Below are 17,500 nucleotides of genomic sequence, written 5' to 3' on the forward strand. Positions count from 1 at the left end.
AGCTCTCCTGCCCCCTCCCCCCACCTCTCTCCCTCTCTCTCTCTCCCTCTCTCTCTCTCTCTCTCTCCATGGTTCACTCACTGATTGCGCTGTGTCCCGGTTATGAGGCTTATCTCCGTTTTGATCATGTGCGTTCGTTGTATATGCTGTGTACATGAACACATGAGACACCAGGTTATTCATATCCACATAGACCTGATACATACTAGCTGGGTGATGCATTCTACTGCTGCGTTCTAATGAGCCTTCCGTACATTACACTGAATTGTCAGAATACGAGATTCTTTAAACATGCAACAGTATCCTGGAGTGTCTTCTGGAGTCCCCGACTTAACATAATTGGATTTCTCAAAACCAGTGTAGGAGTTTGCCAGGGTTTCTGAAACTGGGATATGCCGTTTACATGTGCAAACCCCTAAATTGGATACAACACCCAATCATAACCGGGATTATCATTCTCAAGTCCATGTAAACTCACTTACTCACTCACACTATCTCTCTCTCTCTTTCTCTCTCTCTCTCCCTCTCTCTCATTCACCCACTCCCTGTCTGTCTCCATGCATATCTTTCTCATATCCTCACTTACTTATTCTCACTGAGTAAGTACACTCGGTCTGTGTGCCTCTGTCTTTCAGTCACTCACACACTTCCACAAACTTCCTCTTTTTTCTTTTATTTGTTACATCCCTTTTCTGTCACTCAGACTCTTTTATTTATCCATATCAAATCAGATCCATATTTTACCTAATCTCTGTTGGATTCCACCCTGCTTCTGAGTGGAGTGGGTCTGTGCTGGGGAAGTGGGAAATGGGGAATAGTTGAGGGGGGACTGCAGCTCGGTAGCATCTGCCTGAGGAGATGACTACTTTCACACTCCTGTCTTCCAGCGCCCACATGCTTCCCCGTGTTTTTCTCCCCCAGGTTTGGCTGGCGCTGCCTGGCTGGCGAAGGGGCCTAGCTCGAGGTGACAATGCGTTGTCAGCTAAACGCGGGCGATATGTCAGCCACCACCACCGCTACGAGTCGTAGCTAACAGGATTGTTTATGTTTAGGGCTGCCCGCGTACCAAAGCAAAAATGAAGGTTGGGTGTTTTTGCTCTTATGAGTTTGGAACAGTGACGACTGATGTTAAGGCTTATCAGAATGGAGTGGCTTTAAAGCCATTCCTGTAGCTGTGTCACGGAGGCGTTGGAGAGGGGAATGCTGGGAGGTGTAGCTATTTGTTGGCGCAAGTGTAGGAGGGGAAAATCCTCATGTAAATCAGTGTGACTCCAGCTTCCCACCACCCTACACACGGCACTCATGCACTCCCTTACATGCTGTCTTACACACACACACACACGCACACACACACACACACACACACACACACACACACACACACACACACACACACACACACACACACACACACACACACACACACATCAGTTTGAGTGAGTACTGGTGGTGTGGAAAGAGTGGATCTAACCTTTTCAAAAGGACACTAACAACTTTAGAAACAGCTAGATGACAAGTGCTGCACACAACAGTTTAGACATATTGAAGCATAAAGAAAAATAATAAATAACAAATCATTTTGCGAACTCATTGGAAATAAAATGGAAGATTTGTCATGTACAACAGATAAGGCAACAATTGCCATTCACAGCAGTATTATCCAGATAGATGTTTGATATACATCAATTTACTGTATCCAGATATATAGATGTTTGATATACATCTATTTACTGTATCCAGATATAGAGATGTTTGATATACATCTATTTACTGTATCCAGATATGCAGATGTTTGATATGCAGTTATTTCCCAAGAGAGGCAAGCACTCTACTGAGGTGGAAAGAGCCAGGTGAGGCTTCATTAGTTGAAACTATTATTATATTATATTTAACATGTGTAGTTATATTATATCGAAATATATACGTCTATCTAGGTGTAAGAAACGCAAGACATGCCAGGGAGCTGTTGTTGAGTTTGGTAAAAATACATGGCTCTTGCCCTGTCAAAAGAATTCACAGCTATATTTTACATTATATAATCATATGAAGGGCATGAGACAGATGTGTTGTACAGTGATGATGTGCAGTGACATGAATAGGCCTATCATAGGTGCAGATGTGAGGCTTACGTATGTGTAATAGGTTCACATCTGTCCAAAATGGCTTCTGTATGTCCTCCTCTCACTGATTCATCTTGAGGTGAAATTCATTGTGAATGAGAATAACCTAAATGAGACTGTGAAACAGCCCATTTATACAAATGAGAGTCATACAAATGTAGATATATTTGTAAATATAAAATGTCCCTTCATAAGTAACCATCACAAACACCAATCCACTTTGTTTAGCCTTGTGAACGCTGCACATTTATTCATTGTCATTTTATGCCATTTGGTTGACAGAAGCTATTTTCTTCTTTTACTGAGGAAATGTAATGGAAAAGGCTTGCAGCTGATGGGATCAGAGAGAGAGAGAGAAGAGAGGGAGAGAGAGGGAGAGAGAGAAAGACAGCAAGAGTGAGAGAGAGAGAGAGAAAGCGAGAGTGAGAGAGAGAGAGATAGAGAAAGGTGAAAATTTCACAAAAGGACTTTCGATGGAAAGAAATAGAGAATCTGCCAGATAAAAGAGGAATTGGCAAGAGGAGGAGGCCGAGGTGGCGAGTAGGAAGTTGGGAGAGAACGACTGATTAAGATAAAGAGAAAAGGGCAGCTGGCGCCAAATGATGACAGGCAGAATCAATTAACCTGACCTTTACCTTTCGGGAACTCTCATACTAGCAATTTAAAGTGTATCACTGCCCAACCCAGAATCCAGTTGGAAGGCCAAGGACTTACTCGCGACTGACACGCACACACGCACGAACACACACACGCACACACACACACACACACACACACACACACACACACAACGTCAGCAGTCATACTGGTGGCTAAATTCTGACCTGTGGCTAAGAGCCCTTGATGTTGTGTGTTTGCTCTTGCGATGGCTATCAGACAACTTGCGATGGCTATCCTGTGACAACAGAACGAGCTAAGGGACATGGCAAGACTTTAAGTCTAGCTGGTAGCAGTGTGTGTGTGTGTGTGTGTGCGTGTGTGTGTGTGAGACTATCGGTGGTGCAATACACTGCAGAACACTTAAACAGCAGGCTCAGCTGAATAAGTTATAATGTGTTCTTTAATAAGTAGGTGTAAGATTGCATGGCACACGCTTTCCCAAGCTCTCACTGGCAGAGTGGACGGGCACAGCCCCCCCCCCCCCCCCCCCCCCCCTCCCCAGCTCCTCCGCCTCGTTGAGTAGGGTTTTCAAAGAATAGATTACATCATGTCTGTCTGTGATTCTGCTCCAAGATAGCACACTGCTGAGAGTTTTTTTTTGGCCCTATCTTGGTCTCTCGCTTTTCTCAGCACCGACTTCCTCTGCCTCTATCTATGGATCCCACTCTCCTTTCAGCAACTCTCTTTCCTTCTCTCTCTCACTTTCTCTTACTCTCGCTGCCACCACTGCTCCTTCTTCTCTGGTATTTTCTCTCTCTCACACACACACACACACACACACTCTGTCTGCCACCACTGCTCCTTCTCTTCTCCTCTTCTCTTCTCTTCTCTTCTCTTCTCTCTCTCTCTCTCTCTGCCACCACTGCTCCTTCTTCTCTTCTCTTCTCTCCTCTTCTCTTCCATTCTCTCTATCTCTCTCTATCACCACTGCTCCTTCCTCCTCACTCTCCTTCTCTCTCTCTCTCTCTCTCTCCCTCTCACTCTGTCTATCTGTCTCTGTCTCTCAGTGGGGGATAAATTAGCAGTCTAATGAGCTGTCTTAATGAGTGTGTCCGGTGCAGTGGAGAGGGAGGTGGGACGGAGTGAGGGAATGCAGCAGAGCCGGGACAGATGTTCTGTCTGAGGGGAAGATAGGGAGGAACTGGATGGAGGGAGGAAGTGTGCATACATGTAGGTGGAAAAAGCCTGATCTCTGTACACATACAGTAATACTTCATGCAAACACACGTGTTAATGTGACTGCAAAGCCGGGATTTTATGAACCTGCCCCGGTGGCAGTTTCTGTGTGTGTTAGTTAGTGTGTGTGTATGCAATGCACATTTGTGTGTTTGTCTCTATGCGTCTGTGTGTGTGTGTTTGTCTCTATGCGTCTGTGTGTGTGTGTTTGTCTCTATGTATCTCTGTGTGTGTGTGTGTGTGTGTGTGTGTGTGTGTGTGTGTGTGTGTGTGTGTGTGTGTGTGTGTGTGTGAGAGAGAGAGAGCGTGTGTGTACAGTATGTGTCTTCTCACGCGTGCAGGCTGCCACACGTGTCTGGAGTAGTCACGGTGAATGTCTGTAAAGTGCTGTAACTAACTTAGAGGCATGCTGTGCAAATGTCAATCTGGATGCTGTCTCTTCCCCGTGGCGGCCTGGCTAGCTAGGCCCATCCCATTCCATTCCTTCCCAGGCGGCTGACGTCTTCAGCAGGCCTGGCTGGATGGCTCATGCTCTCTACATGTCTTGAAGAGGGACTGTCAGCATAGGAAAAGACTGCAAAGGCACATGCAGATTATTCCCTCACTGTGTCTTGACAACTTTAAAACCACAGGCATCCAAAACAGTTTTTTATATCTGACACAGAGGCCCTGTTGAATTTAAATGGCTGCCTGCATGTCAATCTGTCCCTTCGTTCACTTGTCTGTTTCCTCTGTGGTGCTGTGTCTGTCTCTGTGTGTGTGTGTGCTGTGTGTGTGTGTGTGTGTGTGTGTGCTCTGTGTGTGTGTGTATGTGCTCTGTGTGTGTGTGGGGGGGGGGGGGGGGGGGGGGGCTTTCTGTGGTGGAACTCAGCTGGCGCTTGCGAAGGCTGCTCACATTGAAAGGGCGACCGACCGGGTGCAGTCAGGGTGACTGATGGGCTGCCTGGCCAATGGCCAAATGGCTCAGGTGGAAATGACATCAGGCCCAGAGGCATCTTCTGTTCCACTCGCGTTCCGTTGCAGCAAGCACTCCCGAGTCACTAACTTGGAGGAACATTTTCGGCACAAAAACAAGATCTTAATATCTCTGTCTTGCGCTGTCTCTCTCTAGCTCGCCGTTGGCAAGTAAAAAATAAATAAAGAAGCATAGGAGATTTTATGGGGAAAACAGCTGCAGAGTGTTTTGGTATGTCAGTGAGTTTGTGATTGGATGCTTTGGGACTTAAACTGCAGATTATTATAATTTAATGATTTAATTCAGTGGCTGTGAATGTACCTACAGTATGTATGTACACTATGTGTTTGCGTATCTATCTATGTATCTAGCTATCTATCTATCTATCTATCTATCTATCTATCTGTCTATCTATCTATCTATCTATCTATCTATCTGCTTCTGAAGTATATCTTAAATGGCCTACCTAAATTAAGACGTAGTACTCTTAAGAGAATACATTCGAAAGAGCATGAAATGGAAATGGAAATGTTGGCAACTATCATGAAGATTCTAATGGTGGTTAAGTTGACAGTAATTCTAAAGTTCTCTAGCTTACAGTTTTTCTCAGTCACTTTGATGCATTTCTTGAATCATCATTAATGCCTGCACAACAGTGGATGCATTTATCAAAACAATTTGTGCAACTGCAACACACAGTGGATTACCTGCGAAACAACATAATTATGTTACAGTTTTTCTCTGTCGCTTTGGTGCTTTTCTCACATCACTATTCATCAGAATAATCTACTAGACCCTATGCAGTCTGGTTTCAAGAGTGGTCATTCTACTGAAACTGCTCTTCTGTCTGTGACTGAAGCATTGAGAGTAGCTAAGTCCTCTGCTCAGTCATCAGTATTAATTCTACTAGATTTATCTGCAGCCTTTGATACTGTTAACCATGACATTCTCCTATCTATACTATCTGAACTGGGAATTTCTGGAAAAGCTCTTGACTGGTTTGAATCTTACCTTAAAGGACGTTCTTTCAACGTGTCTTGGCAGGGACAGGTATCTAAGTCTCATGACCTCACCACAGGTGTGCCTCAGGGATCAGTATTAGGACCCTTGCTTTTCTCTATTTACACCATTTCCTTAGGTGATACCATTCGCTCCCATGGATTTGACTATCACTGTTATGCAGACGACACTCAACTTTACCTGTCTTTCCCACCTGATGACTCTACCTGATTTCCCACCGAATTTCTGCATGCCTTAAGGATATTTCAGCCTGGATGAAAGATCGGCACCTTCAGCTTAATCTCTCAAAAACAGAGTTTTTGGTGTTTCCAGCTAAAACAGCTATTCCCCAACAGATTAACATCCAGCTTGACTCAACTTCACTGACCCCAACTACTGTAGATCGGCACGAAACTTGGGCGTTGTAATTGATGACCGACTTAACTTCTCTGAGCATATAGCTTCTATTGCAAAATCATGTCGGTTTATGCTTTGCAACATTAGGAAGATCAGACCTTATCTGACACAAGATTCCACACAACTTCTTGTTCAGACCATGGTCATCTCTAAGCTGGACTATTGTAATTCACTATTAGCTGGCTTACCCGCTTGTGTAACAAGATCATTACAGCTGATTCAAAATGCTGGAGCACGCCTGGTCTTCAATCAGCCAAAGAGGACACATGTAACTCCTCTCCTAGTAACTCTCCATTGGCTCCCTATAGTAGCCAGAATTAAATTTAAATCTCTCACTTTGGCCTATAGGACACTAACTAGATCTGCTCCTAGTTATTTTAATTCAATAATCAAGCCTTACATCCCCAACCGCCCACTGCGGTCTTCTGGTGAGCATATGTTGTGTCGACCAGTCATGAAAACTGGGTCTAATTCCAGACTCTTTTCTTCAGTGGTTCCATGTTGGTGGAATGAACTGCCCAGTGCTCTCCGTTCCTGTGGTAGTTTTGGGTCGTTTAAGAGGGGTCTAAAGACATTCCTATTCAACATATACTTAGTTGTTTAAGCGCTTATGTGTTATGGTTTATATAATGTTGTTTTATTTTAATTGGGCTGTTAATTAATTTGACATTATTGTTTATTATTGATATTCTCCTTAATGTAGTCTTAGCATGTCATTGTTTTTATATTATTGATTGAATTGACATTATTGTTTTATTATTGCCTTTCCCCTTTTTTACATTGCTTTTTATTAGGCTATTGCTTGAATTGATATTATTGTGTACTACAACTATTCTCCTTACTATATTTGACCTACATTTTAATCTGTTCCCTGTTCAATTTTAAATATTATTATGTTGTTTTGTATTTATGTGTCGCTTTGGACAAAGGTGTCTGCTAAATCCATAACCATAACCATAACATTTGCACAGCAGTTAGTGCAATTCTCAAAACAATTAGTGCAAACTGCAAAACCTAGTGGATGACCTGCAAAAGCACGTCACTTGCTCAAAATGGATAGTCCATTCCTCAAAAGCAGGTATTCATGTCAATGAAACTGTCAGTGTCATCAAAATGAGAAGTCTTGACACCATCGTTTATGAACAAGATAGTCAAATGGCTTTGTCATGTTTTCATTATGACAGTTCTCTCAGTGTTTTCCAATGCAAAAAAAGGTCAGAACTCGGTGACACTACCTGAACATGCTCAAGACAGCACTATACAGTACTTGTACAGCCATTTGAAAACCACAGTAAAGTTACACATTGCTGTAGTTAGGTGAGTAAGTGAGTACAAGACACTGAATACGTACATTTTTACTGTATGCTCTTGGCAATTCTACAGCATTGTGACAGAATTTGATAACTAGTTCAACAATTTTGTATGTAATGACTCAAGCAATGAAATGAAGACTATTAGTTTTATTGGGAACGACAATATTTAGCATTCATAAGTATAGTTCATTTTGACTGACATGACATAAGCAAATGATAATGTTAAAAAACAGCAGAGAATTGTATGAAAGCAACTGATACATGTCCAAAAGTATTTGCAATTTGTTCAGAGGAAGGATAAATTGCTACTATGATGTGCACAAATGACTAAATGTTGAAGGTTGAACTAATAGTTATGAGAATTTTCATTCTGATCTGAAAAAAGCACCAAAGCGCCTGAGAAAAACTGTAATTATACTGTATAACACTAGTTACAGTATGTCTGAAAAGCAGTGTATGCCAATCAACATATTAGTGCCATTAGAATGAGCAAAATCCTGTGTCATTGTTAAAATGCTTAACCATTTTTTTTCTTATGAAAATACACAAGGCTACAGTTGTTTTACTTTTGGGCACATATCAATCTCAACAGTAATAAATTACACATTACTGTTTGTGTGAGATTGTAGGAGATCAGTTTATATTTACTGTATACTTTTACAATACTGTTTGACAGACTATGTCATACAAAGACCAGAGTGTTTTACCGTACAGCTGTTCTTTCCCAAAAAAGTGTAATACAAAATTAAACAAATGGCAAAATTATACTTTAGCATGTAATGATTCAAGCAATGAACTAAATGTTTTCGGGAAGGACTATTCAACAGAGAACCTGTATGATGCATTTTGACCGACATGACATTAGCAGTTGATCAAGTAAAAAACAGCAGAAAAACAGCATTGTACACAAGCAATTGTATAGATATGCGAAAGCATTTGCTGTTTTTTGAGGTAATGACAGATTGTTTTTATGTTGTGCAGAAATGACTGGAAGATGTGGAGGTTGTACTAGTAGTTTGGATAATTTCAATTCTGATCTGAGAAATGCACCAAAGTGACTGAGAAAAATTGCAAGTTCAAACTGACTGTATACAATTGCAGAGAAATGGGTCATAGTTTCCCCGTGTCATTCCACATTACGCTCCATAAGAGAAGACTGAGGCAACAATCGTGGAAATCCTGGTTGCCATGGAGACAGGCTCCCCCCCATTGGCCGGGGAGGCTGATGCTGTAGCGTAACCATGGCAGCAAGAGGCCAGAAGCTAGCCGGGGATAGAGGGAGCAAACGAACGAGAGGCAGAGAAAAGGCCAGTGGACAGGCACAGACATGAGAGGATGTCACCAAAGCAGAAAGAGATGAAAAGAGTAAAAGAGAGGGGTGACCTTTTAGACTGGCATTGGCCCTCTGCTTACATCAGCTGTTTTAGGATATCTCTCCTTCTGTCCCTAATGCTCTCTCTCTCTCTCTCTCTCTCTCTGTCCTTCAATTTCTCTCTGTCTCCATCTCCCCCGCGGTCTTATTTTGAGTTTCTTTCCATTCCAACTTCAGTCATTCGGCCCCTGACACTAGATGAAGTAGCCTTTGGAAGCCCACAGTGAGTGAGTGACCAAAAGGGTGTCACGACGACAGTGAGAGCGACCAGGGAAGAAAAGGACTATGATATCATGCAGTGTGAGACAGTGAGTCAACTGCGGACTGGCCAGAGAGAGAGAGAGAGAGAGAGAGAGAGAGAGAGAGAGAGAGAGAGAGAGAGAGGGGGAAAAGAGTGAAGGTGGTAGAAAGGAGCATCTTTACCTCGAGAAGTGGCAAGGTGGTGGTGGTGCTGGTGGTGGTGCTGGTGGTGAAGGTGGTGGTGGTGATGTGGTGGTGGCGGTGTGTGGTGTTGATGCTGGGAGGCTGATTTCATGCTGTTCCCATCACGGTGATTGTTGTGGTCATTGTTGTTTGCTCTGTAAGCACTTTGGCTGCAGCAGCTCCCACATGCCTGCAGCGCGGCCAAATAAGCAGCGAGAGAGAGAGAGAGAGAGAGAGAGAGAGAGAGAGAGAGAGAGGGAATGAGAGAAAAATTGAGGGAACAAATGAAGGTGTAAAGCACAGAGAGAGAGGGATGAAATGGCATAAGGATGGCCAGAAATAGAGAGGGGAAACAGCGGGAAAGAGAGAGGGAAAAGTATGTGCAAATTGGAGGAAAAGAGCACAGAGAGAGGGTGGATGGATAGAATGATGGGCAAAGAGGGGTGAGAGTGAGAGGGGGAATGGAGTGAGGGAGGACAAGAGAGGGGGAATAGAGTGTATAGAGGGGACAGAGGAGGGGTTAGAGGGACATGAGCAGAGAGTGAGAGGTAGTGATGGAGGGATAGATAGGGGAGAGGGAGGAGAGAAAGCAAGAGGAGGATGTGCTGACCAGAGTGTCCTCTCTCCTTCCTGCAGGGATGAGAGAGAGAAAGAGAGAGATGTGTGGAGGAATACACTGGAGAGAACAAGTGTGTGTGAGAGAGAGAGAAAGAGAGAGAGAGAGGTGGAAGAATACACTTGCGAGAACAGAGAGAGAGAGGGATAGAGAAAGTGATGTGATGAATAAGTGAGAAAGAGTGGGATAAAATGTGTATGATGAATGGAGAAAGGTGTGGAGGGTTCCCACCTACACATCCCCAATCTCTTTCTCTTTACAGAGAACTGGTCTTCCCCTCCCCTCCCTCTCTCCCCTCCCCTCTCTCTCCTCCTCTCTCTCGTCCCTCTCTCTCTCTCTTTCCCTCTCTCTCTCTCCCCCTCTCTCTCTCTATCTCCCTATCCTCGTATTTCATTTTGCTGTGTGACAGTAAGTGGGACATTGTATATAACACCCTCTTACAGCCTTGCATGATTGCTGTAGACATTTTCACACCTTCATGCATACACACACACACACACACACACACACACACACACACACACACACACACACACACACACACACACACACACATGAAAGTGTAAGTCTATGAGACATACTGAGCATTGCTGTGTGCTGCAGGGCATGTCACTCTCTTTGTTATGTAGTCTGAACAACTGGTCCATTAGAATGGAATTTGAAGAAAGTTGAAATGCACTCCATGGCAGAGTTTAATTCCACACATTCATTTCAGCATGCTTTCTTCTTTGCCCTCCCCCCCCCCCCTCTCTCTCTGCACCACTGCATAGCTGTGTACACTGTGCAGCACTGTATATTATGCATTCTACTTGATGTCATTGTAATTGGAAATGCAGCAAAATTAGGCATATAAATAGAATATCATTTGACAGTGTTTGAAATGAATAATTTATATAATGTAGGCAATTGCCTACATGCATGCAGCATGGGTGTATGGCTATTGTTTGTCAAACAGCATCTTCTGGCTGGAGGACAGGATGTCCCAAATAGTGTAAAAGAAACAATGATTACCATGGTCTCTCACAGAGACGCATGACTGCATTGTTCATGTTAAAGATTTTGAGATTTATTCGGCAGAGGGTATTTGATATTTGCAATAATTCCTAAGACACCTTAAATGCGTAGCGTAGGAGGACTCACAAGTAATTTAAGACCCCAGACAGCATGTTTATTTTGCTTTATTTAGCAATAAAGATAGTCTTTTCCATGCATATTAAACCTAGAGTCTAGAAAGACGCTTCCATGTTTTTATATCATATAATCCTCACACATCCACATCATTTTGTAATTAGCTATGTTTCACTCATCAAGGCTTTTGAGTGAAGCATAAAGGAACTAAAGAGCTAAGAGAGCTCGTTGGAACAGATGGGCCAGGCAGGCAAGCCTCTTTTGTCATCATTTTGAACTTTTCAGTGCACCAGAGGTTCATATTACCGCACATTTTTTCAGTTTTTTTTTTTTTAAAACAGTTTCTCTTTTTTTAAAACACCTCTTCATCCGGCAAGATTTCAAATGGAAATCTGTCACTGTTTCCCTTGAAAATTAAATTAAATGCTCAAATGGGCTTTCACTATGGCTGAAGGGGGGGGGGGGGGGGGGGGCTACAGCCAAGGAGTTACCCTTCGATGCAATCCTGCTGACTGTAAGCACATGATCTTTATCAAAAACTTATGAGATGCAAGCCCCTGGTAGGTGACATTTACTGTTACGCAAGCTTCATTTGGAATGTTCTAGCAAAGACGCCATATCTAATGCAGTGACCTGTAGGCTTTAGTGCTTCATCTAAATTAGACAGCCAGTGCCATATATTCTAAGTAAAAGAACAATTGTGTGGCCACTGGCTGTAACTGAAAGCCCACAAATCTGAACAGGTCTTAAGAATAGGAATCTAAGCGTACAATTTAGTCAGCATTACTTAATGCCCATGTAGATTTCCAATTACACTGGGGCAAATTGATTTAATGGCTTCATTGGCACTTCAGAGAGTCTCTGCCAGAGATGTATATAAAAATGTGGTGCACTTTAGGATTGGATTTCATTTGAAACCTGTCCAAAACAACCATTTGGCATGCACACGGTGAAGTGCTCCACCGCTGGAGGCTTTGGAGATGGAGATGACTTGTGTCCTTGTTCTGGCTGACTGTCTGGCATTAGGCGCTTGGTCTTAAGATGGCTGCTTTTCAGGACTGTGATGCAGGTGCAATTGGCTCCACGGCCTGTCATGGTGTCACTTGCTTTCAGCGTGGTCAAACCTGCACACTCAGCTGAGATGGCTACTCTGACTTTGCACTTACACTATGGAAGTGTGGTAACAAGCAGATCTTTTCGAGCTTCTTGAATGAACATATAGCTGACTAATGGGATTGTATTTGCCAATGCAGGTTGAGTGTCTATAATGTTTGTAGCTCTGTATAAGGGTCTGTTGATGAAAAGCAAGATCACGTGGTGGGGGGGATGTAGTGCTAGCAGTAGCATTAGCATCCTTACGGGTTTGAATACAGGCCCACAAGGGGCCAGCCTGTCGACCATTCTCCATTCAACACAAATTTCCCCCACCTGGTCTCCTATCATATCTACTGTCTGATCTCAATCAAGGCTAAGAAAGCCAAAATATTAACTTGGAGAAACAAGATCCCATGTAAAGAAATCACACAGAGCTAGTCTTTGACCTCCATTACCAAAAAAAGATATAAAGTTCATTTTATCAAGTAAACTGAAGTGCAGTTAATATGAAGTTTACTTTAGGTAGTAAGTTTATTAGTACAAATCTACTTGTGATACACTTGACCCACTTTCAGTTTATAATATTAAACTTGTAAGTAGTGAGAACTACAGTATACTGTAAGTAAACTAGTGGAGATACTAGTTATATACTTGTAGCACACCTTATAGTTCATTATAGTATATGTTGATGTAAACTTTTAGGTGCACTGCAAGTGAACTTATAGGTGTACTAAGGTGTACTGTTTATTAACAAGCTGCAAGTGAACTTATAGGTGTACTGTTTACTAACAATGCTGCATATATTGCTCATTTATATCACACAGACACCAATGGCATAGGCTGCCATGCAGGGTGCCAAACGGGACATTGGGAGCACTCTTGTGGTTAATTATTTTGTCAGGTGGAGCTGCAAACTTGCGGTTCCTGAACGACTCCTCAACCTACTGAGCCACTGCCACCCATTTTTCATGTTCATGATAGTATACTTAAAGTATATCATCAGTAAAATGTAAGTTTACCAGAATGGTAATATTAGAATCTGCTAAGTGAATGAAATGAGAATCTGTCATGCAGCCTCTCAAAGATCAGTCTCTGGTAGTACAAGTAAACATACGTAGACTGTTCCATTAGTGTAAGTATGTAAAGTATATTTAAGTACCAAGTATAGGCTAGATATACTTAAACCTTTATGTATACTTAAATGTATCAAAACGCTGTTGTGTTTTGTGTCCACTCTGGTGTCTACGGGGCTCCCGTAACACAGTAGAGATCGCTACTCCTGGAGGTGTGGGTGCATTCGTCTTCGGACTGTGAGGATTTCACAGGGTAAAAGAGGAAGTATCTTTCAGTGTGTGTGTCTGGTGCGGGGGCCCCTTTTCGACGGGTTTAGGCTGTACAAGAGGATTGACTTGATGGAGAGGCTCTCCCTATCTGAATCAAAATCCCTTATTTGGGGTTTAGGGGCTAAGGAAAATAGACCACTTCAGAGTCTCTCTCTATCTCTTAGTCGCTATTCCCTGTTCCCTTCGACTTGTACTTCAAAATGTGGTTAACTTCACTAAAAGAGGAAGAAATTCAGAGCTGTATTTGCCATAATTGTTTGTCATCAGAATCTGAGGGAGGGTAAAAACTCACTACAGACATTCATCTGTCTGTCTAGATCGGATGGAAGATCAACTACGCTATTCTTTTGGGAGCTTTGTCAAATTGAAATTAAGGCTCTTTTTAAATGACAGTTCTTGTAATATATAAAAACTTCAATTGACCACATCGGATATATAACAATTTAGATTCTATCTATAAATACACTTGTATTTATCAGACAGATTTCCGTATCCTCGCTTGGGTGTGTGATGTGCATTTAGACCACAACGGGTCCTAGACTTTAGCTTCACAAACAATTTGTCGCGCCAAATAAATTTGCTAACAAAGCCTTTTTGGTTTTTTGTCTGCCCTGGAGCATAGGACTTTCCTTTCCAAACGCCTGGCTGAGTTCGCTACTCCTGTGTGTGTCAGTGCAGTATGTTTTTTGCCTATATACAGTGTCTTAGAAAGTAGCCCTCAAACGGACGCCTTACTTACCCGGAGCGAAGTCAAATCTTTGGAGCAGGAGGCCCTATTGCAAGGCATCCGGGGTTCTCTGCAACACAGGAGAGGCAGAAAAATACGAAAAAAAAAAACGCTAGACGGTCTTTTTACAAACTCCTAATCAAAGGTTAGGATTTTGACTTTTATTAAATACAAACAAAAAATACAAGGAATGAAAACTGTCTTAAGTCTAAAGGCTAAATGTTCGGTCCAAAGAAAATGAAAAAGAAAAAGAAGCGCAAAAAGCCAAAGAACCCTGAACACGGGGCCGTTCTCTTTTTATACCCCTCTCAGTCAGACAGAACATGTCCAAGTTTGGTATTATGTCTTGCCATGAAATATTGGGGTTTTTTTTTTGCTTAGTTGCCAGTCAGCTTTTTGTTTGGCTGACAAACAGTTTCTTACAACTGGATGTTCTGTCTTTACATTTTGTTCAAAACACATCTCATTTGGTCATTTAATTCTAACACAACCTTTTTATATTTAAGCAAACACATTTTATGTTTCAAGTAAATATTCCTTAAGTTTGAGCAAAATGCTTTAAGTTTCATAAGCAAACTTTCTTTTATGTTTAAGAAAAACAAACTCTAAAATTAAGCAAAATTATAACAGGTTATTCTAGCAAAAACAATTTATGCTTTTAATTAAGAAAACACACTTCAATTCTAAGTTTCTAAGTTTTTAAACATTATAAGTCTAACTTGATTCACACTGGTTGTCTATCATTATCTTGCAGCATTTGCACATTTTTATTTGTTTTAGAGCAAGCTGGATTTAAGCAGTTATATGACTAAAAATCTTTTAATAGTAAAGTATGATTCTGATTATTAATTATCACATCTTCATATTGTAAAGTCACGCTACAAAGCCAAGTATCATTCAATTTAGTGTATCTCTGATCAGTACACAACAAGTAAGCTATACGTATGCTTAGTTCAAAATTAGTAGACCAACAGTACATTTCCATGAATTTCTTTTTGCTAAGAGCTCATTAAACCATTCCTATTGCTCCTCTGCTTAGTCATGAGACCTTCCTCTCAGATCCTCTGTGTCGTTCTCACCTGCAACTACATAGATCTGAACCCTGCTGAAAGATTTTCAAGGCTTAGAAGAGTTCAAAAGTAAATGAATTTTACAGTGTTTAAGTTGTAGTGTACAAAATCACTCTCAGAGCAGTAATATACAATACTGTTAGTACTCAAAGCAGTAATAGACAAGATAAATAGTGAAGCATGGTGTGGAATGACACTTTAGAGTGCTGGTATTTCCTCTGAAGTTGAACTCTGGCTGTTGCTCGGTATCGCTCTGCTTCACGAAGCTGAGAGGCTGGTCTGAGGTGTGAGGCGGCTGGGTTCGCTGGGTGCATGTTTATCCCTCCGCGCTATCACACCACAGCAGAAGCACGCTCGTCGCTCAGCACTGGGGCGCCACTGGCCCACAATGCACCTGGGTGCCGCACCATTCTGCGAGAGTGGATTGTGGAAAGCTGTCCTGACAGCAGAGAGAAAGTTTTCTCTTTCATCCTCATCACGACCCTTCCTCCTCCTCCTCTTCTTCCTCCTCCTCCTCCACCCATCCACACTCTACCTCTTCCTCCTCTCCTGGCTCTTGGAGCTGGACGGGGCTGAATGAGGGTCCGGCAGGCTACGTTATCTCAAAGGGAGACAGGAGGAGTAAATCCCCTCTCAGGGGCAGAGGTTTGTCTGTCTGTGTGAGGGGATGTGATGTAATGGTAATGTGTGTGTGTGTGTGTGTGTGTGTGTGTGAGGGATGCTGCACTGTCAGTGTTACAGTGTTATTTCTTTACTCCCTCTCTCTCTGTCTCTCTCTCTGTCTCATTCTACAGGCAAACTCGCCTCCAGTGGTGGTGAACACAGACACACTGGATGGCTCTCCCTACGTAAGGACACACACCATCACACACACACACACACACACACACACACACACACACACACACACACACACACACACAATCACACACAAACACAATCTCACATATGCACACACACACACACACACACACAGACAGACACACACACACACACACACACACACACACAATCACACACAAACACAATCTCACATATGCACACAAACACACACACACACACACACAGACAGACACACACACACAAACACAATCTCACATATGCACACACAATCACACACACACACACACACAGCTCAGTCTATCAGTGAAATATGCTGCTGGCTAACTAGTGTTGTGTCTCTCCTCAGGTGAACGGGACGGAAGGGGAGATTGAATATGAGGAGATTACCTTGGAGAGGGTGAGATCTGTCTCTTCGATTAATGGCACACTTAGACCACAGCGGCCCACAGTGCTTATGAGAGGTTTTATGGTCGTTGTGTGCGTGTGTGTGTGTGTGTGTGTATGCGTGTGTGTGTGTGTGTGTGTGTGTGTGTGTGTCTGCATGCAGGGCAACTCCGGACTGGGCTTCAGTATTGCAGGAGGCACTGATAACCCTCATGTAGGAGATGACCCCAGTATCTTCATCACCAAGATCATACCAGGAGGGGCAGCAGCACAAGATGGACGACTAAGGTAGAACACACACACACACACACTCTCTCTCTCTCTCTCTCTCTCTCTCTCTCTCTCTCTCACACACACACACACGCACACACTCCCATGTGCACGCCCACCTTCCTCATCCACAGGCACGTGTTGTGCACATGCTTTGATGCCTTGCGAGTGATTTGCTCATGTCTGGAGCAGCTGGAGCTACTGTCTGTGTGTCACGTCACGCGGCGAGCTGGGAGCTGTGACAGATGTGACAGACACAGGCGGAGCAGTGAGGAACTACACACAGCTGAATCAGACACGGTGGCCTATAAAGCAGAGGGAACTAAGGCCTTGGCCATAGTCATAGTTCTAAATACATCTGAAAGGCAGCATATTCATATCACAAGCACACATACAAACAGACACTCACAAACACATACAGACTGACACAGATACACGCAGATACACACATTCAACCTCATACGCACTAGTAGTCTAGGCTGCTCTCTGTGAGGCTCATCTACGCTCTCTTGTAAAATAGAGGAGGCTTAAGGGTGACATTTAAAGGCCACATTTGAGATTTTATTAGACATAAAAAATGGAAAAAGCT

The 17,500-nt window shown here is 42.8% G+C and overlaps 1 protein-coding gene across 7 annotated transcripts in view; it reads left to right on the forward strand.

Moving 5' to 3' along the window:
• The window catches only part of LOC121710124 (disks large homolog 4), an 82,502-nt gene that overhangs the window by 48,759 nt on the left and 16,243 nt on the right, over positions 1-17,500 (forward strand). For all 7 annotated transcript variants that reach the window (XM_042094079.1, XM_042094078.1, XM_042094075.1 and 4 more), the window contains 3 exons: positions 16,209-16,262; positions 16,604-16,654; positions 16,805-16,929. In XM_042094079.1, the coding sequence (XP_041950013.1) occupies positions 16,209-16,262; positions 16,604-16,654; positions 16,805-16,929 (230 nt within the window). The remainder of the gene's footprint in view (positions 1-16,208; positions 16,263-16,603; positions 16,655-16,804; positions 16,930-17,500) is intronic.

Source organism: Alosa sapidissima, chromosome 5 (assembly GCF_018492685.1).
Source record: "Alosa sapidissima isolate fAloSap1 chromosome 5, fAloSap1.pri, whole genome shotgun sequence".
NCBI lineage: Eukaryota > Metazoa > Chordata > Actinopteri > Clupeiformes > Clupeidae > Alosa > Alosa sapidissima.